Source organism: Heptranchias perlo, unplaced genomic scaffold, assembly GCF_035084215.1.
Source record: "Heptranchias perlo isolate sHepPer1 unplaced genomic scaffold, sHepPer1.hap1 HAP1_SCAFFOLD_90, whole genome shotgun sequence".
NCBI classification, from domain to species: Eukaryota; Metazoa; Chordata; class Chondrichthyes; order Hexanchiformes; family Hexanchidae; genus Heptranchias; species Heptranchias perlo.
Window position 1 is genome coordinate 2,024,631 of NW_027139940.1, and position 23,938 is coordinate 2,048,568.

Sequence of the window (23,938 nt, forward strand, 5' to 3'; positions counted from 1 at the left end):
GGCAATACAAACGAAATGTTACAATTCTAAAGGGGTGCAGGAGCAGAGACCTGGGGTTATATGTACACAAATCTTTGAAGGTGGCAGGACTGGCTGTGAAAGTATTAAATAAAGCATAGTTGGCTTTAGAAATCGAGGTATAGAGTATAGAGTATAAAAGCAAGTAACTTATGCTGAACCTTTATAAAACACTGGTTCGGCCACAACTTGAGTATTTTGTCCAATTCTGGGCACCGCACTTTCGGGAGGATGTGAAGGCCTCAGAGAGGGTGCAGAAAAGATTTCCGAGAATAGTTCCAGGGATGAGCGACTTCAGTTATGTGGATAGACTGGAGAAGCTGAGGTTGCTCGCCTTCGAGCAGGGAAGGTTAAGAGGAGATTTGATAGAAGCGTTTAAAATCATGAAGTTTCTCGACAACGGAAATAATAAGAAACTGTTCCCATTGGTGACGGGTCGAGAACCAGACTCCACAGATCTAAGGTGTTTGACAAAAGAACGAAAGACGTCATGAGTAAGAACTTTTTAACACAGCGAGTAATTGTGAACGAGATTACGCTGCCTGAAAGGTTGTTGGAAGCAAATTCAATCGTGACTTTCAAAAAGGAATCTGGAAAATAATTGAAGGGAAAACACTTGAACGGCCTCAGGGAAATAGCGGGGCAATGGGACGAACTGGATTGGTCTTACAAAGAGCTGGCACCAGCTCGAAGTGCCAAATGCCCTCCTTCAGTGCTGTAACCATTCCACGAGTCTATGAATCTTTGACTCCCGGATAATTACAAACTTCTTCCTGGAATATCGAACATTGTTCATTTGTAGTCGCAGAGAGCGCAGTGATTGGTTTGGACAAACTAACAGATCACATTTCAAAGAAAAATTCTGCAGAATATGGATGAAGATGAAAAGGCTCCTTCATTGTCCACGCCCAGTTACCTGGGAAGATGAAAGTGGACATCTTGTGGGTTGTATATACAGGAACTCCAGTGCGTCATTTTGGGAGAATAGATGTTCAGGGGAGAGGATGAATCGAATAGCGTCCAAGAAAGAATCTAATGTCACGATTTCTTCCGCACTGTAAATTATTTCATTCATCCGACAATTACAATGAATGGATATTTCACCACATTCTTCAACTGCTCTCTGAATTTAATCTGTGTTATTGCGTAAATACAGGTGTTTGTGCAACAGCTCAGAAGCTGAAGCATGAATCCCATTTCTTCTACGAATGTGGGGAGATATACAGAGGAATACCCCATCAAAAACATTCGCTCAGAAACAACAAACACCAGAAAAAGCGCCCATAACAGGATAAAATTCCTCGAGACAACAAACAGTAGAATGATGGATTTCCTGCGGTTCTCCATCTCTGGGTCACTGGCACTCTGCCTCTTGCTGTGATCCCGGAGTCTCCTGCGGGCTCTGCTGGCCACTAAAATGTGTCTGACAGTTAAAGTGTTGAGCAGCAAGATCAGAACAAATGGGACACCCGGAGTTAGAAGATAATGAAGGAATGCAATGCTTGTCCATATTTGCGAATATAGACCACCGCTTGTCACAGCACAAAACCAGGGGCTATTGTATAAAATATAATCACCGGTATAGAAAAAGTACGAAAAAAATGTTCTTTGAACTGAACAGCATAGTCACTGTTCCTAAAACCACAGCCGCCGTTTTCTCGGTGCAATATTTGGTTTTCAGCTTCTGACAACAAATGGCCACAAATCTATCGAAGGTGAAAGTGACGGTGAACCAGACAACAGTCCGTGACTGCATAAAGCAGGACGGCGTGAATATTGCACACGTCAATGTGGTATAGAAAAGTGAATTCTGAACGATAAGTAATGGGGATCTGCCTCGATATCAGATCAGTGATAACGACCAGTAGATCCGCAGCTGCCATGGCCACCAGGTATCGAGTGACACATTTGGAGAGTCCGCACTTACCACGAGACAGGACAATGATCGTCATTAAGTTAATTGCAATTCAGCGGAAGAAATGCAAATTAGATCAAACTCTCAGAACAAAGGCCCCCGTGTGACAGAAATAATCACAGAATCATAGAATCATTGTATCATTGAATCGTCGAATTCTGAAGCACAGAATAAGGCCATTTGGCCCATCGTGCTCCTGCCAGCTCTCCGAATGAGCCATCCCATAACCCATAAGACCATAAGCGACCATAAGAGATTGGAGCAGGAATCGGCCATTCGGCCCCTCGAGCCTGCTCCGCCATTTAATGAGATCATGTCTGATCTGAGTATTACATCAACTCCGTTTTCTCGCCTTTTCCCCATATCATTTGACTCCTTTGCTGATCAAAACAGTGTCGAACTCAGCCTTGAATGGATTCAATGACTCAGCCTCCACAACTTTTTGGGGTAAAGAATTCCAAAGATTCACGACCCTCTGGGAGAAGAAATTCCTCCTTATTTCTGTCTTAAAGGGGCGACCCCTTATTCCGAGACTATGCCCCCTTGTTTTAGAAACCCCCATGAGGGATAACATCCTCTCAGCATCTACCCTATCCAGTCCCTAAGAATCGTGTATGTTTCAATTAAATCTCCTCTCAATCTTCTAAACTCCAATGAATATAGACTCAACCTGTTCAATCTTTCCTCATAAGACAAACCTTCCATACTCGGAATCAACCTTGTGAACCTTCTCAGATCTGTCTCCAATGCAAGTATGTCCTTCCTGAAATAAGGGAACCCAAACTGTACGCAGGACTCCAGGTGTGGTCTCCCCAGCACCTCATACAGTTGTCGCATGACTTTCCTGCATTTATTCTGCATCCCCCTAGAATTAAAGGCCAATATTCCGTTTGTCTTCTGGATTACCTACTGCACCTGTATGCAGACTTCTTGTGTTTCGTGTACGAGGACACCCCGAACCCTCTGTACCGCCGCATATTGAAGTATTTCTCCATTCAAATAATATTTTGCTTTTATATTTTCCACCCAAAGTGGATGACTTCACATTTTCCCACATTATATACCATCTGCCAAATTTTTGCCCATTCCCTTAACCTGTCAATATTCCTTTGCAGACATTTTGTGTCCTTATCGCAACTTGCTTTTCCACCAATCTTTGTATCATCAGCAAATTAGGACATAAGACACTCTGTTGCTTCTTCCAAGTCATTGATATATATTGTAAATAGTTAAGGCCCCAGCACTGATCCCTGCGGCACACCACTAGTTACAGATTGCCATTTTGAAAAATTGCCTTTTATCCCGACTCTTTGTTTGCTGTTATTTAGCCAATCCTCTATCCATGCCAGTATATTACCCCCAACACCATGATCTTGTGCAACAATCTTTTATGTGGCACCTTATCGAATGCCTTTCTCCACTTTCCCCATAACTCTGCATTTTTTCTTTTCAAATATATATATTCAATTGCCTATTGTACCTTAATTAAATGTTTTCAATATTTGTTCCCTCACTGCTCCAGTAATATGTTTGTCAAACAGTTAAAACCAAGTCAATTTCCAGTTCAGTCTGATTCCATGGAGCCCATGCAGGATTATTTGATAGAGCTGATGAAATCAGTCGCTGTGACATTCTAAAGAAGCTCTTTATTAGTTTGTTGGGCGTGCTCAGAATTAGACTGTGATATTTGGGCAAGAAAAAACTTTCTATGGGAGAAACAGACCAGAGGTTCAATTCTGCATCAATCCGAAAGAGACAAGGCAAATATTTCTGGAGTAGAAAGAGGCGACGAAATAGTTGGCACATAGTAACGGCACCAGGTAAAGATGGGGTGTGGAATGGTTGCTATCTCAGTTGCCAGTGCTCACGAGGGACGAACAGGGGAGGAACTATTTTGGACTTTAAGTCGAACGTTTCGAGCGACTTCAACCTGCAATGGAATCATTCATAAAATGAGAACTTTCACATCTAGTGTTTGCAATATGTAAATTGTAATTAATTTTAAAGACTGACTGTTCAGTTATATTACAAATAACGTATATAAGAATGATCAATTATTTCAAACAGTCTGATAACATTGAAACATTAAAGATCTCAACACAGGAGCAGCTCTGGGCTTCTGGGTTTCATCTGTTGGTGAGCATCAAATAGTTTTCCGAATTGAAACAGGGAATGTGGGAAAATAAAACATGAATTTAGTCAATAATTGATCGCAGTCCAGTAAGAATCGTATTGTTACATATCCATATGATAAACAGGAAAAATGACGTGAACTCAGTTGAATTGTGGAATAGCAGGAGATGTTCGAAAATCAGCGTGAGACTCGCTGATAGATCCTTTGAACCGTGTCAGACTGGTCTGGGTCTAAATGGTTATTTCACAGCAATGATTGGAGATAGATCCGCTGCAATATAATAAAATGAAGAATTGACCTTGATACATGTTGCACTTGCATTTCTGTCCTCTGTATCCGGGGTCAGTGACACTGGTGCAGTGAGGGAGATGGGGAGAAGTGAGGCAGCTGACGGGAACTGAATCATTCCTCCCACAACCTGAACCACATGGAGCTGGAGTTAAAGGTCCCTGGCAAATTCATGCTGGGAATTTGTGAACTGACACAGGTTTCAGTGGAGACCGAAGACAGTAATCTGATGAAGGCAGGGAATCGTTCAGTGAAATTGCTGATTTTAGAACCTCAAAGAGTATTTGAAACACGAAGAGCAACCAGCGGGAAATAAGGGCGGACTATTCATTCAGCTGATTCCAGTGAATGGGAGACTGTCCAAAAATCGCAGCGAGGAAGCGCGGTACTACACCAATCACAGTAAAATGAGCGCAGTGTTATCCCAAACACAGGAAGAGGAGCGCTGTATTCTACCAATCACAGGAAGAGGAGCGCGGTATTATAACAATCACAGGAAGAGGAGCGCGGTATTATACCCACCACGGTAAGAGGAGCGCCGTATTATACCAAACAGAGAAAGAGGAGCGCGGTATCATACAAAACACTGGAAGAGGATTGCGGTATTATACCAAACACACTAAGAGGAGCGCGGTATTATACCAATCACAGTCAGAGGAGCGCTGTATTTTTCCAATCAAAGTCAGAGGAGCGCGGTATTATACCAATCACAGTAAGAGGAGCGCGATATTATGTAAAACAGAGTCAGAGGAGCGCGGTATTACACCAATCACAGGAAGAGGAGCGCGGCATTACACCAAACACGACAACAGGAGCTCGGTATTGTACGAAACACATAGAGGAGCGCGGAATGATACTAAACACAGTGAGAGGAACGCGGTATTATACCAAACACAGTAAGATGAGCGCGGGTATTGTACCCAACACAGTAAGAGGAGCCCGGTATTATACCAATCACAGTAAGATGAGCGCGGTATTATACCAAACACAGTAAGATGAGCGCGGTATTATACCAAACACAGTAAGAGGAGCCCGGTATTATACCAAATACAGTAAGATGAGCTCGGTATTATACCAAACACAGTGAGAGGAGTGCGGTATTACACCAAACACAGTATGAGAAGCTCGGTATTATACCCAACTCAGTAAGAGGAGCGCGGTATTATACCAAACACAGTAAGAGGAACGCGGTCTTACACCAAACACAGTAAGATGAGCGCGGGTATTATACCCAACACAGTAAGAGGAGCCCGGTATTATACCAAATACAGTAAGATGAGCTCGGTATTATACCAAACACAGTGAGAGGAGTGCGGTATTACACCAAACACAGTATGAGAAGCTCGGTATTATACCCAACTCAGTAAGAGGAGCGCGGTATTATACCAAACACAGTAAGAGGAGCGCGGTATTATACCAAACACAGTGAGAGGAGCGCGGTATTACACCAAACACAGTATGAGAAGCTCGGTATTATACCCAACTCAGTAAGAGGAGCGCGGTATTATACCCAACACAGGAAGAGGAGCGCGGTATTATACCAAACACATTAAGAGGAGCTCGGTATTATACCAAACACAGTAAGAGGAGCTCCGTACTATCGCAAACACAGTGAGAGAAGAGCAGTGAATTTCACCTTTTCTCTGGATATCATGATGTACATTAAAAGTCGAGCAATACAGTTGTACGGAGGTCACAGATTCAATAACAGTTGATGAAGACTGACCATGAATACAACAGCAGCGAGATGGGGTTATTACAAATTAAGAACAGAAATACAATGAAACATGGCTTATATAATGAATTGCTCGATATAAAGCCTTACCAGGAACACAAAATGCTGGGAGGAGGGAATAGTAAATGACAAGAACATTAATACAATTTAACGTGTTTTATAGAATTAATAACTGGATATCGGGACTTACCAGGGACACCAAAAGCAGCGAGGACGGGATTGTAAATTTTTTGGAAATCGCAAAGTGTCCAGTGTATCAGATATTTTATTGCCAGGAACGAATCCATTAGTTTAGTTTGTTGGTGGACTGATGATTCCAGTTGATGCTGGAGGCGATGCTCTCCTCACACTTTGAGCTGAGGTGGTGAATTAAACGCTTTTTTTATTGTGGAGCAAACCTCTCCTGGGAGAATTGTATTCCATGGTGACTGATATTAATCAGGTCATTGAACAAACAGATTACAATTACCGCTGAAACACCAACAATGTTCGCAGGCACGGCAGAAAGGTATAATCTAACGCTGCAATGACCAGAATATAATCTTAGTAACTTTGTACAGAATGGAAAATAAATGTGAAAGTCGCGGGCTTACAGCGTGATACCAAATCACATTAAGAATTACAGAACGACAAGAGAGCAAGGTCCATCTAGTTGCCCTTCTAACATCCTGATACAATCATAAAGGATTTGTGCAATCAATCTCTATCAATTAGTTTACAACTGACCCAGAAATGACACGGGGAATACCCTACTGGTGGAGAGATTTGTCACCTTTTCACCCTAAATGTGCGACACTGACCGCAGGGGACGTTGCAAAGTATTCCCAAACTGGACACCAAAATTCAATTTTCTGAACGGGAACTACTTAATTTGCATTTGAATGAATCAATACTGACTGCTTGCACCGTCTCCATATTGTGTCTGTTCCATAGATTACCACTCGCACAATGCAATATAATTTCTGCAGATTAGTTTTGAATTTCCCACCCTTCAAGCGCAGGCCATGTCCTCTGGTACTATGGGTCTGGATAAGGTGAAAGAGCTGATCATGGTCCACATGGGCCGAAGGGCCTCTATCTGTCCTGTATAACTCTATTATCTGGTCCCTTTAGAATCTAAAAACTGAAATCATATCAGCTCTCAACCTTCTCTCTCCCACTGAGAAAATGTCCAATTTACTTAAGCGCTTCTCATAACCCAATCCCTCCATCCGCTCACACGTTCTAGTTGCTCTCATCTGTATCCAAACAATAGCTGGAGTATCACGTTCCTACAGTGGTGACCATTACTGTACACAGTATTCTAAGTGCTGTCGCAGCAATCATTTATGAAGTGATATGGTGACCTCACTATATCAGCTCAAAATTGACCATTTAATGCATCCCAACATATTTGCTCCATTCGCTGTCAGCGTGCATTGTTGCGACTGTTGCAATTTATCGTCAATCCGACAGATCTCTTTCATCTTCCTTGATTGTTATTAAGCGTGGAATCATAAAATCACAGAATGATGCAGCACAGAAGGAGATAATTCGTCCTGTCGTGACAATGCCGGCTCTTCAAAGAGCTGTCTAATTCGTACCACTCCTCTGCTCCTCTCCAATAGCCATGCAAATTTGTCCACTTCCAGTATTCATCGTTATTATTGAATACATTTTGAACGTTATTATTGAACTTGCTTCCACCATTGTGGATCATAACAAATAACTGCGTATTTATCTTCCTCGATTGAACACCTCGAGAATTTTCAGTTGATCAGAGAGAGCCAGCATGGATTTGTGAAAGGTAGGTCGTGCCTGACAAACCTGATTGATTTTTTTGAAGAGATGACGAAAGTAGTGGACAGGGGCATGTCAATGGATGTTATTTATATGGACTTCCAGAAGGCATTTGATAAGGTCCCACATAAGAGACTGTTGGATAAGATAGAAGCCCATGGAATCGAGGGAAGATAGTCAAAATCTTAGATAGTCAAAATCTTTTCCCAAAGGTAGGGGAGTCTATAACGAGGGGACATAGATTTTAGGTGAGAGGGGAGAGATACAAAAGGGTCCAGAGTGGCAATTTTTTCACTCAAAGGGTGGTGAGTGTCTGGAACGAGCTGCCAGAGGCAGTAATAGAGGCGGGTACAATTTTGTCTTTTAAAAAGCATTTGGACAGTTACATGGGTAAGATGGGTGTTGAGGGATATGGGCCAAGTGCAGGCAATTGGGACTAGCTTCGAGGTATAAACTGGGTGACATGGACATGTTGGGCCGAAGGGCCTGTTTCCATGTTGTAAATTTCTATGATTCTATGATTCTGAGTACGGAATTGGTTCGGAATTTGGCTGAGCGAAAGGCGACAGAGAGTAGGGATAATGGGTAGGCACTCACATTGCCAGGATGTGAATAGTGGAGTCCCGCAGGGATCTGTCTTGGAGCCTCAATTATTTACAATTTTTATCAACGACTTAGATGAAGGCGTGGAAAGTCTCATATCTAAGTTAGCCGATGACACAAAGATTGGTGGCATTGTTAGCATTGTAGATGAAAACATAAAATTACAAAGGGATATTGATAGATTAGGTGAATGGGCAAAACTGTGGCAAATGGAATTCAATGTAGACAAATGTGAGGTCATCCATTTTGGAGCAAAAAAGGAAAGAACAGGGTAATTTCTAAATGGTAAAAAGTTAAAAACAGTGGACGTCCAAAGGGACCTCGGGGTTCAGGTACATCGATCATTGAAGTGTCATGAACAGGTGTAGAAAAAAATGAATCAGGCTAATGGAATGCTGGACTTTATATCTGGAGGAGTGGAGTACAAGGGAGCAGAAGTTATGCTGCAGCTATACAAAACCCTGGTTAGACCGCAGCTGGAGTACTGTGAGCAGTTCTGGGCACCGCAACTTTGGAAGGACATATTGGCCTTGGAGGGAGTGCAGCATAGGTTTACTCGAATGATACCGGACTTTAAGGGTTACGTTACGAGGAGAGATTACCCAAATTGGTGTTGTATTCTCTGGAGTTTAAAAGGTTAAGTGGTGATCTGATCGAAGTTTATAAGATATTAAGGGGAACAGATAGGGTTGATAGAGAGAAACTATTTCCGCTGGTTGGGGATTTGAGGAGTTGGGGGCACAGTCTAAAAATTAGAGCCAGACCTTTCAGGAACGAGATTAGAAAACATTTCTACACACAAAGGGTGGTAGAAGTTTGGAACTCTCTTCCGCAAACGGCAATTGATACCAGCTCAATTGCGAAATTCAAATCTGAGATTGATAGCTTTTTGGCAACCAAAGGTATTAAGGGATATGGGCCAAAGGCAGGTATATGGAGTTCGATCACAGATCAGCCATGATCTTATCAAATGGCGGATCAGGCACGAGGGGCTGAATGGCCTACTCCTGTTCCTATGTTCCAATGTTCCGATGATGCATCTTGTTCTTTTGCAGTTACCTTAAATCTGAGTGCCCTGTTCACCAACCATTCTGTTACTGGAAACAGTGTCTCATTATTCATTCTATCAAAAGCCTTCATGATATTGAACACCTCTATCAAAGGTCCGTTTAACCTTCCCTGCTCGAAGAAGAACGACTCCAGCTTTTCTAGTTTCTGCACGTAACTGAAGTATTACGTCTCTGGTTTCATTTTCGCAAATCTCCCCTCTGCGCTCTCGAAGGCCTTGACATACTTACTAATGTGTGTTGGGCAGAATATATTGCAATATTCCAGTGGGTCCTAAAGGCTGGTTTTTGAAGGTTTCGCAAAACTTCCTTGCTTTTATACTCTATGCATCTATTTTCAGTCCAAGAATCCTGCATGTCTTCACAACAGACCTCTCAACTTGTCCTGCAAAGTCTAATGTAGTTACACCATTTCACCTGTCTATCTATGTCCTCCTGAAATCTGTTACTATCCTCCTCACTGTTTGCTACATTTCCATGTATTCTGAAAGTTTGAAGTTACGTCCTGTATAATCTAGTCCAGATTATTAATATTTATCAAAAACTGCAGTGATCCCTACACCGGCTCCAGGGAAGCAACACTTCACACTTCCCTGCAGTATTAAAAACAAACGGCCACTGACACTCTCTGCTTTCTGTTCCTTTTCAAATTCGTATCAATGCAGAAACTGCTCCTTTAATCCCATGGGCTTCAATTTCGCTAACAAGTCCATTATGTGGTAATTTTCAAACGCCTTCGAAATTCCATATACACAACATGAACCACAGTACCCTCATCAGTCGTCTCCTTTACTTCATCAAATAACTCAAGTTAGTCGAACACGATTTGTCTTTAGAAAATCCATGCAGACTTTCACTTATTCACCCAAATGTTTCCATGTGCCAATTAATATTGTCGTGTATTAATGTCTCTATAAGTGTGCCCACCACCGACATTAATCTAAATGCCCTGTAGTTGCCAAGTTTATCCTTCTCCTGTATTTTGAACAGGGGTGTCACATTTCCAATTCTCCAGCCCTCTGGCACCACTCCCCTATCGAAGGAGGATTGGTAAATTGTGGTCAGAGCCTTCGCAATTTCCAACCTAACTTGTATCAGCAACCTCGGATTCATCCCATCCAGACCGGGTGACTTTTCTACTTTGGGGACTGACAACCCTTTTAGTATCTCCTCATTATCTTTTATTATCCTATCCAATTTCTCTACTACCTCTTCCTTTACTGCTACATGGGCAGTATCCTCTTTTGTAGTGAAGACGGATGAACAGGATTCAGTTAGCACGTGTGCTTTCTGCCTCCACTGGAATCATAGAATCATAGAATCATAGAAGTTACAACATGGAAACAGGCCCTTCGGCCCAACATGTCCATGTCGCCCAGTTTATACCACTGAGCTAGTCCCAATTGCCTGCACTTGGCCCATATATAGAAGATCCTCACTTTGGTCTCTGATCGGTCACACACTCCTGGGACTAATCTTTCACTACTTATATGTTGATAAAATACTTTATTTTTAGCCGCAAATCTGTTCTCATATTCTCTCTTTGCCCCTCTTCTGCCCTTTTTACATCTCATGTGTACTTTTTGTATTCAGCCTGGTTCTCCACTGTATTATGAACCTTACATTCGTCATAATCCACTTTGTTTCTGTTTCATTTTAATCTCTATCTCTTCAGTCATCAAGCTGATCTCTAGCTTTGGATGCCCTTCCTTGTCACAGTGTATGATGTAAGAAGTGTGACATCACCATATGATTTATGAAGTGTGACATCACCATATGATGTTTGAAGTATGACATCACTATGTGATGTATGAAGTGTGACATCACGGTTTGATGCATGAAGTTTGACATCACGATGTGATGCATGATGTGTGACATCACTGTATGATGCATGAAATGTGACATCGTGGTATGATGCATGAAGTGTGACATCACGGTATGATGTGTGCAATATGACATCACGGTATGATGTATGAAGTGTGACATCACGGTTTGATGCATGAACTGTGAAAGATAAAACAACAACATTTATTTATATGCCGCTTTTAACATTAAAAAAAGTCCGAAGTTGCTTCACAGGAGCGATTATCAAACAATATTTAACACCGAGCCACATAAGGAGATATTATGACGGGTGACCAAAAGTTTGATCAAAGAGGTAGGTTTTAAGGAACGTCTGAAAGGAGGTTGAGAGGCCGAGAAGTTTGGGGAGGGAATTCTAGAGCTTAGGGCCGAGGCAGCTGAAGGCACGGCCGCCAACATTGGAGTGATTAAAATCGGGAAGTGCAAGGGGCAAGAATTAGAGGAATGCAGAGACATTGCAGGGTTGTAGGGTTGTATGAGGTTACAGAGATAGTGAGGGATGGGCGAGGCCATGGTGGGATTTGAAAACTAGAATGAGAATTTTAAAATCGAGTCCTTCCCGGCCGGCATCCAATGTTGGTCAGCGAGCACAGGGGGTGATGGGAGAATGCGACTTGGTCCGAGTTATGATATCGGGAGCAGAGTTTTGGATGTGCTCAACTTTGTGGATGGTGGAAGACGGTTGGCCGGCCAGGAGAGCATTGTAATAGTCGATTATAGAGATAAGAACAGGCAAGGATAAGTGTTTCAGCAGCAGATGAGCTGAGGCAGGGAGCAGGGTTACGATGTTACAGAGGTGGGAGTAGGTGGTGTTGATGAAGGAGCTGAGATGTGTTCTGATGCTCATCTCAGTGTGAACTGGGGCACCGAGGCTGTGAATGGTCTGGTTCACCCTCAGACAGTGACCAGGGAGAAGGGTGGAGTCGGTGGCTGGGGATCTGAGGTTGCATCCCGGACTAAAGACAATGGCTTTGGTCTTCCCAATATTTCGTTGGAGGAAATAATTGCTCATCCAGTATTGGATGTCGGACAAGCAGTGTGACCATTCATAAAGTGGAGGGCTTGATAGAGGTGGTGGTGTTATAGAGCTGGGTTTCGTCACCATACACAGGGAATCTGATATTGTATTTTCGCATGATATCACCGAGGGTCAACATATAGACGGAAAATTGGAGGGGTCAAGGATGGGTCCTGCCACAACTGGCGAAAATTTCGAAACAGAGATTGAAACATATTTGTTTCGCAAAAGTATGACACTAATTGAATGGAGGAACAGCCTCGATGGATGACTGGCCTACTCTTGTTCCTATATTCCTATGACACTAAATGAATGGGGGAACAGGCTCGATGGATGAATGGCCTACTCTTGTTCCTCTGTTCCTTTGTTCCTATGACACGAATTGAATGGCGGAACAGGCTCGATGGATGAATGACCGACTCTTGCTCCTTTGTTCCGAGTCCATCTTTCGACGAATTAATGAATATGGTCAACATAGTGTTAATACCTAAGCACGCCTGCGTCATTCGAGGTTGAGACTTATCATATCCCGAGACCAACGAGCCGCTGGGAAATGTCCCGTGCAGAGAATGGAGCTGAAACAAATCCAATCACATTGTTCAATCACTGGTTATTAAGATTAAGGATCATTAGTCCGTGGAACGGCAGAGTGCTCACGTGTCCCAATGGATAAGGCGTCTGGTTTCGGTGTGAATCGTGATGTTATCAGAAGATTGCCGATTTGAGTCCTGCCTCGGTCGATTTGCACACTGGACAAAACATGTCCAACTCGGAACGGAAGAGCATGTTTAACCGTTAGTGGCCATTTGTTCTTGTTTTCTGCAAATATTGAAATGCTCTTTTGAAATTATTATTTTGTGTGTTTATTTCTCACTGATGATGACATTTTGTTCAGTTACTAACAGCCCAAAATATCGAATTGACTCCCAGATATTGTTCGTGTTTCCAATCACAACACTAAGCTGGGCCTCAATCTGTGTAAGAGCAGGTTAATAAATGCAGTGGAGTGAATTCTGAGCAGTTTCGCGACCAGTGATCTCCAGAGGGAGCGGATTAAAGAAAATAAACTCGAGGAAACACTGAGCCCGACATTGAGCAAAACCCCTGCGAGCAGGGTTCGAACCTGCGGGGGGAAACTTCATTGAGATTTCGAGTTTAATATCTGAACCACTTCGCCATCGCAGTTAAATTTTAATATAGTTACTCTGTTTATAATCTCGGTAATTAATATTTCACCGGTTTAGTGAGATTCAATTTGCTGCAAATTTATAAAATCGGGAAACATCGGATCGATCATAACAATAATCTAAACCCCTCCGATATTTAACAGGAATTGCAGATGTTGAGAACAGTTTGGAATATTCTGCAGCATCATGAATATGAACAGCTGGAATATTGTGTTCTGCTCACACATGACACGGATCAGATTCCGCCTTTGCTTCCTGCCGGCCGGCGGATGAAACCTTGAATCCAGATTATCAATTGATTCTCGGTTTAGAGCTAAATATTCAGGCTGGAGATTAAACATAGCGGTTGAACTCAAATATATGAAGCCGTTATTTTAGACCAGAGACAGTGTCAAATCTCATTCATTGTTGATTAAAACACATCAATGTATGAATATGGCCATGAACGTGATGGAGCGACAGTGGGGGAAATTAGAACAGATTCGGGGCCAACGGTCTCCAAGGTGATCTTACCTGTGATTCTCTTCCATCTCTCTCCCCTTCCTCCCGCACGCTGGACGTTTGAAACCCAGGTTAGTAACACAGATTTGTTATTTTCTCATGTTTATCTGTTTCCGTCCCATTCCCTTTGAACGTATCTAACGCGGTTTCCTCAATCGTATTCTGGTCCTTTAAATGTATTTAATGGTTTCCTCAATCATACTCTGGCCCCTTTGAATGTATCCAATGCGGGTTCCTTTTAATATATGCAATGCGGGTTCCTGATTCATGTTCCAACACTTTGAATGTATCGAATGCAGATTCCTCAATCATGTTCCCGCACTTTGAATTTAAGACCATAAAATGGCGCCAGCGGTGAGGCTGAAACAGACAGAAAAATCAAAAAGTGATCTCACAACACAAGCAGGAGCGGCGGAGGTAATACACAGAGAAATATTTCATTATTTGTTTCATATGTTTGGTGTTTAGAATTACGTTATTATTAATATTTAATTGATTGGTTAGCGTTTTTAACAGTCGTTAATGCTTTTTTATTGTTAAACTTTCAGTGTTTTGTCTTAGCGGACAGGTAAATAGCCTTAAAGCTAAAAAGACAGTTTACGATAACTGATAGCCAACAAGGCATGACAGCTGGGGTCTGGAGCTGCATATTCTGTGCCATGGACAACAGAAGGCAAATCAGTAATTGACCGATGAGAGGCCTTCAAGGAGGAAACGTTTTGCATCCAAAGCAGTCACATTGACACGTGGGCGGAGTTTGGGGGAGGGGGCAGAGGAAGGACATCCAAAGCTTGAGCTCCCTGGGTGAAAAATATATATAGAGCAAAATGAAGCAGGAAAAGGCGGCTTGTGTCAAATGTAAGGTTCATGATACAGTAGAGAACCAAGCTAAATGCAGAAAGTACAGAAGAGATCCAAAAAAGGAATAAGAGAGGCAGAAGGAGATTGTGAGAATAGATTAGCGGCTGACATAAAAGGGAACACAAAAGTCTTTTATAAACACAGAAATAGTAAAAGTGTAAGGACAAAGGAAGGGTGCCGCTGATTCGGGACCAATAAGGAAATCTTCTTGTGGAGGCAGAAGGTATGATTGAGGGACTTTATCGCGGCCTTCACGAGAGAAGAGGATGCTGTCAATGTAGCAGTAAAGGGGGAGGTAGTTGCGATATTGGATAGGATAAAAATAGATAAAGAGAAGGTATTAAAAGGTGGTCAGCACTCAAAGTAGACAAGACACCCGGTCCAGAAGGGATGCATCCTGGATTACTGGCTGAATGAAGGGTAGAAATTCTGGAGGCTGTGGCCACAATCTACCAATTCTCTTCAGATATGGGGTGGTGCAAGAGGTCAGGAGGATTGCAAATATTACACCCCTGTTCAAAAAAGGGGGAGAGACATAAACCCGGCAATTCGCTTAACATCGATGATGGGGAAACTTTCAGAGACAAAAATGTGGGACAAAATTCAAAGTGGCACGTCGAAAAGTATGGGCTAATGAATGAAATTCAGCACGATTTTTTTGAGTTCTTTAATTAAATAAAGGCGAGGATTGATGGGGGTAGTGCGGTTGATGTTGTGAATATGGACTTGCGGAATTCATTTGTTAAATTCTCACGTACCAGTCTTGTTCGCAAAATTAACGCTCAATGGAATAAAGGGACAGTGGTAACGTGGATACAAAATTGGCTGAGGGACAGAAAGCAGAGATTACTGGTTAACAGTTGTTTTTTTTCAGAATGCAGGGAATTATACAGCTGTGTTCCCGAGGGGTCAGTATTAGGACCATTGCTATTTTCGATATAAAATAATGAACTGGGTTTGGGTATACAGGATATAATTTTAAAGTTTTAACATCAACCGAAACTTGGGAATGTCGCAAGCAATGTGGAGAATAGTGACAGAGTTCAGCAGGACACAGACAGACTGGTGAAATGGGCCGACACATGGCAAATGAAATTTAGTGCAGAGAAGTTTGAAGTGATACATTTTGATATGAAGAATGAGGAGAGACGAACTAAAGTAATTGGTAAACTTTTAAAGTGGTTGCGGGAACAAAGGGACCTGGGGGTGTATGTGCACAAATCTTTGAAGGTGGCAGGAAAAGATGAGAAGGCTGTTAAAAAATCATATGGTATCCTGGGCTTTACTAATAGAGACATAATGTGCAAAATCAAAGAAGTTATGCCAAAACTTTATTGAACACTGGTTGGACCTCAGCTGGAGGATTGTGTTCAATTCTCGGCACTACATTTTAGGAAGGATGTCAGAGGGTGAAGAAGAGATTTTCTACAATTCTACCATGGAAAAGTGTCATCAGTAATGTGGCGACACTGGAGAGGCTGGGATTGTTCTCCTTAGAGCAGAGAAGGTTCCGAGGAGCTTTGATGGAGTTGTTCAAAATCATGAACGGTTTCAATAGATTAAATATGGGGAAACCGTTTCCAGTGACAGAAGTGTCGGTAACCAGAGGACTAAGGTTAAAAGTGACTCGCAAAAGAAACAGAGGCGACAGAAGGAAACATTTTCTTCCGCAAAGAGTGAGTATGATCTGGAATGCTGAGCCTGAACGGGTGGTAGAAGCAGATTCAATAATAACTTTCAATGGGGAATTGGAGAAATACTTGAGGGGAAAACATTTACATGGCTATGGAGAAAGAGCATGGGAGTGGAACTATTTGATAGCTCTTTCAGTGCGTGATGGGCCGAAGGGACTCCTTCTGTGCTGTACCATACTATGATACTATGATATTCGGACCCCTTCCTCCACTTTCCAGATTTTCCAGCTCAGTTTACTGACAGCTTGCTATTTTCTAATTTGGCTCAGTTCCTAGTTCTCTCTTTTCCCCTCTGTCTGTATCTGTTCTGGTTTCCCCACATCGCCGCCCACACTTAATCTGTCTCCGTGTTTAGACTCACGGACGAGGTCCCCTGCCGAAGTTTCAGATTACACATGGCCGACTGCACGATGCTACGGAGATACTAAATCACTGGCCTCCCTCAGGAATCAGTTCTAGCACCTGTCCTTTTTAATCTGTACATAAACTCCCCGAGACCAGATTGCTGAAATTAATTTCTGCTGATGAAAGTGTCCTTGTTTCTGAAACTAGTGAGTTTTCTACCCTGTGAATCGCACTCAGTAATGATATGAAACACATGGCGTAGAACTCTCTGAAATGATGTCTTCATCCGATTATCACAAGGACTGTGAGCTCCATCTTTGATTTACACTCTGTTGTACCTCTTCTGAACTCACTACAAACTCGCGTCAACTTTTGAATGTTGCAAAATTCAAGCCCATGGAACAAAAGGAGCAGTGGCAGCATGGATACAAAATTGGCTAAGTGACAGGAAGTAGAGAGGAGTGGTGAACTGTTGTTTTCTCTGCCTGGAGGAAGGTGTACAGTTGTGTTCCCCAGGGGTTAGGACAAGGAACACTGTGTTTTTGCGATATATTAATGAATGGACTTGGGTGTAAGGGTGCAATTTGAAAGTGTAAGAACAGTGAGGAGGATAGTAATAGTCTTCAAGAGGATATAGACCGGCTGGTGGAATGGGCGGACGCATGGCAGCTGAAATTCATCGCAGAGATGTGCGAGGTGATATATTTAAGCAGGAAGAATGAGGAGAGGCAATATGCACTAAATGGTACAATTCAAAAGATGGTGCAGGAACAGAGAGTCATGAGGCTACATATGCACAAATCTCTGAAGGTGGCAGGACAGGTTGTGAAAGTGGTTAAAAAAGCATACGGGATCCTGGACGTTATAAATAGAAGTATAGAGTCCGAAAGTAAGGAAGTTATGTTGAACCTTTATAAAACACTGCTTCTGCCACATCTGGAATATTGTGTCCAATTCTGGGAACCGCACATCAGGAAGGATGTGAAGGTCTTAGAGATGGTGCAGAAAATATCACCTAGAATGGTTCCAGGGGTGAGGGATTTCAGTTTCGTGGATCGACTGGAGAAACTGAGATTGTTCTGCTCAGTGCAGAGAAAGTTAAGAGAAGATTTGATAGAAGAATTCAAAATCATGAAGGGTGTAGATAAAGTAAATAAAGATAAACTCTTCCCATTGGTGAACATTTGAGAACCAGGGGATACAGATTTAAGGTGAGTAATTGTGAACTGGAATATATTGCCTGAAAGTGTGGTGGAAGCAGATTCAATCGTGGTTTTCAAAAGGGATCTTGGTAAATAATTGAAGGGAAAACAATTGAAGGGCTGCAAGGAAAGGGCGGGGTAATAGGACAAAATGGAATGCTATTATAATGAGCCGGCACGTGTTTGATGGGCCGAATGGCATGCTTATGTGCTGTAACCATTCGATGATTCTATGATAATCACAAAATGCTTGCTGGAATATGGAACATTGTTCATTTGTAATCGCAGAGACCGCGGTGAATGGATTGGACAAATTAACAGACCACATTTGAAAGAAAAATTCTGCAGAATATGGATGAAGATGAAAAGGCTCCTTTATTGTCCACGCCTAGTTGCCTGGCAAGATGAAGGAGGACATCTTGTGGGTTGTATATACAGTAACCACAGTGCGTCATTTTGGGAGAATGGATGTTCAGAGGAGCCGATGAAGTGAATAGCGTCCAAATAAGAATCTAATGTCAGGAAGTCTTCCTTTCTGTAAATTATTTAATTAACCTGACAATTACAATAAATGGATATTTCACCACATTCTTCAATTGCTCTCTGAATTTAGTCTGTGTCATTGCATAAATACAGGTGTTTGTGCAACAGCTCAGAAGCTGAAGTATGAATCCCATTTCTTTTACGAATGCAGGGAGATATAGAGAGGAATACCCCATCAAAAACATTCGCTGAGAAACTACAGACACCAGAAAAAGCGCCCATAACAGGATAAAATTCCCCGAGATAACAAACAGTAAAATGATGGATTTCCTTCGGTTCTCCATCTCTGGGTCACTGGGACTCTCCCTATTGCTGTGACCCCGGAGTCTCCTGCGGGCTCTGCTGGCCACTAAAATGTGTCTGACAGTTAAAGCATTGAGCAACACAATCAGAACAAATGGGACACCCGGAGTTAGAAGATAATGAAGGAATTCAATGCCTGTCCACATCTGCGAGAATAGAGCACCGCTTGTCACACCACAGAACCAGGGGCTGTTGGATAAAATATAAGCACCGGTGTGGAAAAAGTACCAAAAAATATTCTTTAAACAGAACAGCACACTCACTGTTCCTAAAACCACAGCTGCCGTTTTCTCGGTGCAATATTTAGTTTTCAGCTTCTGGCAACAAATGGCCACAAATCGATCGAAGGTGAAAGTGACGGTGAACCAGACAGAACAGTCCGTGGCTGCATTAAGTAGGACCGCGTGAATATTACACACGGGAACGTGGTATAGAAAAGTGAATTGTGAACGATAAGTAATGGGGATCTGCCTCAATATCAGATCAGTGATAACGACCAATAGATCCGCCGCTGCCATGGCCACCAGGTAGCGAGTGACACATTTGGCGAGTCCGCACTTTCCACGAGACAGCACAATGATCGTCATTGCGTTAACTGCAATTCAGCGGAAGACAAGCAAATTATAGTAAACTATCAGAACAAAGGCGCCCGTGTCACAGAAATAATCATAGAATCATTGAATCAGAGAATCAATGAATCACAGTATCACAGACTAACAGAATCATAAAATCAGACAGTCACAGAATCAGGGAATTACAGTATTATAGAATCATAAAATCAGAGAGTCTCAGGAACACTGAATCATCGAATCATAGAATCCTGAAGCACAGAATGAGGCACTTCAGCCAATCGTGCTCCTGCCAGCTCTCTGAATGAACAATCCTGTAAGCCTACTCTCCAATTTCCCCATAATTCTGCATTTTTTCTTTTCAAGTATATTTCCAATTGACTATCGTACCTTAGTTAAATATGATAAATTTATATTCTCTCACTGCTCCAGTAATATGTTTGTTAAATAGTGAAAACCAAGTCAATGTCCAGTGTAGTCTGATTCCATGAAGTCCATGCAGGACCATTTGACAGCGCTGATGAAATCAACAGTAGCAACATTCGAAGGAAGCTCTTATTAGTTTGATGGGCGTGCTCAGAATTAGACTGTGATATTTGAGCAAGAGCAAACTTTCGATGGGAGAAACAGACCACAGGGTCAAAGATATATCAATGTGAAACAGACAAGACAGATATTTCTAGAGTAAAAAGGAGCGACGAAGTCGTAAACACATCGCAACCACACCCAGAGGTAAGTACGGAATGTGGAACGGTTGCTATGCAAAGTGACAGTGGACATGAGGCAAGGACAGGAGAGGAAATGTTCAGGACTTTAAGTTGATCGTTTACAGTAACTTCAACCAGTAATGGAATAATTAGTAAAATCAGAACCTTCACATCCAGTGTGGGCATTGTGCAAATTGTAATTAATTTCAAAGTCCGACTGTCCAGTTATGTTACAAATAACGTTTACAAGAACGATCAGTTATTTCAAACAGTCTGACAACAATAAAACATTAAAGATCTGAACACAGGAGCAGCGCTGGGCGTCTGGGTTTCATCTGTTGGTGATCATCAAATTGAACACGGAATGTGGGAAAATAAAACATTAATTTATTTTATGATTCATCGCAGTCCAGTAAGAATCGTGTGGATACATATCCACATAATAAACAGGAAAAAAATGAAATTAACTCAGTTGTATTGAGGATTAGCAGGAGATGGTAGAAAATCAGCCTGAGACTCGCTGATAGATCCTTTGAACCGTGTCAGACTGGCCTGGGACTAAATGGTTATTTCACAGCAAAGAATGGAGATAGATCCACTGTAAAAAATAAAATGAAGACTTGTATTTCTGTCCTCAGCATCCGGGGGCAGTGACACTGGTGCAATGAGGGAGATGGGGAGAAGTGAGGCAGCTGACGCGAACTGTATCATTCCTCCCACAACCTGAACCACATGGAGCTGAGAATTTGTGAACTGACACATGGTTCAGTGGAGACCAAAGACAGTAATCTGATGAAGGCAGGGAATCGTTCATGAAATTGCTGATTTCAGAACCTCAAAGAGTTTTTGAATCACGTGGAGCAAACAGCGGGAAATAAGGGCGGACGATTCATTCAGCTGAGAACAGTGAATGGGTGACTGTCCAATAATCGCAGCGAGAAATCTCGAGTATTGTACAAACACAGGAAGGGGAGCGCGATATTGAACCAAACACAGTAAGAGGAGTGCTGTTTTACACCAAACACATTAAGAGGAGCCCGGCATTATACCAAACACAGTAAGAGGAGTGCTGTTTTACACCAAACACAGTAAGATGAGCGCGGTATTATACGAAACACAGTAAGAGGAGCCCGGAATGATACCAAACACATGAAGGGGAGCGCGGTATTATACCAATCACAGTTAGAGGATCGCGATATTTAACCAAACACAGAAAGAGGAGCTCGATATTATACCAAACACAGTAAGATGAGCGCGGTATTATACCAATCACAATAAGTGGAGCGCGGTATTATTCCAAACACAGGAAGAGGAGCGCGGTATTTAACCAATCAGAGGAAGAGGACCGCGGTATTACACCAATCACAGTGAGAGGAGCGCTGTATCATACCAATCACAGCAAGAGGAGCGCGGTATTATACCAAACACAGTATGAGGAGCGAGGTATTAGACCAATCACAGGAAGATGAGCGCGGTATTAAACCAATCAGAGGAAGAGGACTGCGGTATTACACCAATCACAATGAGAGGAGCGAGATATAATACCAATCACAGGAAGTGGAGCGCGGTATTTTATCAAACACAGTAAGAGGAGCGCGTTAATATAATAAACACGATAAGAGGAGCGCGGTATTATACTAAACACAGCAAGAGGAGCGCGGTATTGTCCTAAACACAGTAAGAGGAGCCCATTATTATATCAAACACAGTAAGAGGAGCGCTGCATTATCCAAAACACAGTAAGAGGAGCCCATTATTATATCAAACACAGTAAGAGGAGCGCTGCATTATCCAAAACACAGTAAGAGGAGCGCGGTATTATATCAAACACAGTAAGAGGATCGCTGTATTGTAAGAAACACAGTAAGAGGAGCGCGGTATTATATCAAACACAGTAAGAGGAGGCAGTTATCATAGCAAACAAAGTGGGAGAAGTGCACTGAATTTACCCGTTTATCTGGATGTCATGATATACATTACATGACAGGTAATGTCATGTAATGTATATGGGTCACAGAATCAAAAACAGATTGTAGAGACTTACCAGGGACACCAACAGCAGCGAAGAGGTGTTATTAAATAACATCAACAGAAATACAATGAAACATGGTTTATAGAATTAATTGCTGGATCTGAAGCCTCACCAGGGTCACCAAATGCTGCGACGAGGGGACAGTAAATGACAAGAACAGCAATACAATTAAACGTGGCTTACAGAATTAATAACTGGGTATCTGGACTTACCGGGGACAGCAACAGCAGCGAGGACGGGATAGTAAATCTTTTGGAAATCGTAAAGTGTCCCGAGTATCAGATATTTTATTATCAGGAACGAATCCATTAGTTTAGTTTGTTGGTGGACTGATGATTCCAGTTGATGCTGGAGGCGATGCTCTCCTCACACTTTGAGCTGAGGTGGTGAATTAAACGCCTTTTTTATGGTGGAGTAAACCTCTCCTGGGAGAATTGTATTCCTTGGTGACTGATATTAAACAGATCATTGAACAAACAGGTTACAATTACCGCTGCGACACCAACCATGTTCGCAGGCACGGCAGAAAGTTATAATCTAACGCTACAATGACCAGAATATAATCTCAGTTACTTTGGAAACAATGGAAAATAAACGTGAAAGTCGTGGTCTTGCAGCGTGATACCAAATCACAGTAAGAATTACAGAACGGCAAAAGAGCAAGGTCCATCTCGATGCCCTTCTAACATCCTGATAAAATCATAATGGATTCGTGCAATCAATCTATCAATTAGTTTGCAACAGGCCCAGAAATGACACGGGGAAAACCCTCGTGGTGGAGAGATTTGGGAACTATTGGTCCAAAGTTTACTTTTCACCCTAAATGTGCTACACTGACCGCATGTGATGTCTCAAAGTATTCACATACTGTACACCAAAATACTATTTTCTGAACGATATCTATTTAATTTGCATTTGAATGAATCAATACTGACTGCTTCCACCGTCTCCATATCGTGTCTGTTCCAGAGATGTACCACTCGCACACTGCAATCTAATTTCTGCAGATTCGTTTTGAATTTCCCACCCTTCAAGCGCAGGCCATGTCCTCTGGTACTATGGGTCTGGACAAGGTGAAATAGCTGATCATGGTCCACATTACCTGGTCCCTTTCGGATCTAAAAACTGAAATCATATCAGCTCTCAACCTTCTCTTTACCACTGAGAACATGTCCAATTTACTTAAGCGCTTCTCATAACCCAATCCCTCCATCCGCTCACTCGTTCCAGTTGCTCTCTTCTGTATCCAATCAATAGCTGGAGTGTCACTTTCCTACAGTGGTGATCAGTACTGTACACAGTATTCTAAGTGCGGTCGCAGCAATCATTTATGAAGTGACTGGTTGACCTCACTATATCAGCTCAATATTGACCATTTAATTCATCCCAACATATTTGCTCCATTCACTGTCAGCGTGCATTGTTGCGACTGCTGCAGATTATTGTCAATCCGACAGATCTCTTTCATTTTCCATGATTGTTATTTAGCGTGGAATCATAGAATCGCATAATGATACGGCACAGAAGGAGGCAATTCGGCCTGTCGTGCCGATGCCGGCTCTTTGAAAGAGCTA

The 23,938-nt window shown here is 42.3% G+C and overlaps 1 protein-coding gene across 1 annotated transcript; it reads right to left on the reverse strand.

Annotated features, from left to right (window-relative positions):
- Positions 1 to 1,089: 1,089 nt before the first annotated feature.
- LOC137319847 (probable G-protein coupled receptor 139) lies at positions 1,090 to 22,673 on the reverse strand. Its single transcript, XM_067981762.1, has 4 exons — positions 22,577 to 22,673; positions 18,777 to 19,651; positions 2,632 to 2,696; positions 1,090 to 1,441 (listed from the first exon to the last, which is right to left on the reverse strand). The coding sequence occupies exons 1-4, from the start codon at positions 22,671 to 22,673 to the stop codon at positions 1,090 to 1,092; spliced, it is 1,389 nt and encodes a 462-aa protein (XP_067837863.1).
- Positions 22,674 to 23,938: the final 1,265 nt, after the last annotated feature.

What these genes read in the sequence shown, in the direction of transcription:
- LOC137319847 (XM_067981762.1), bottom strand. Translation starts at nt 22,673, where the DNA reads ATGGATTCGTTCCTGATAATAAAATATCTGATACTCGGGACACTTTAC. An exon ending in CGCTGCTGTTGCTGTCCCCG is followed by an intron (nt 19,652 to 22,576) that starts GTAAGTCCAGAT and finishes GCTGAATTGCAG; the next exon opens with TTAACGCAATGACGATCATT. An exon ending in GTTGATTCCGAGTATGGAAG is followed by an intron (nt 1,442 to 2,631) that starts GTTTGTCTTATG and finishes TTTAACTGTCAG; the next exon opens with ACACATTTTAGTGGCCAGCA.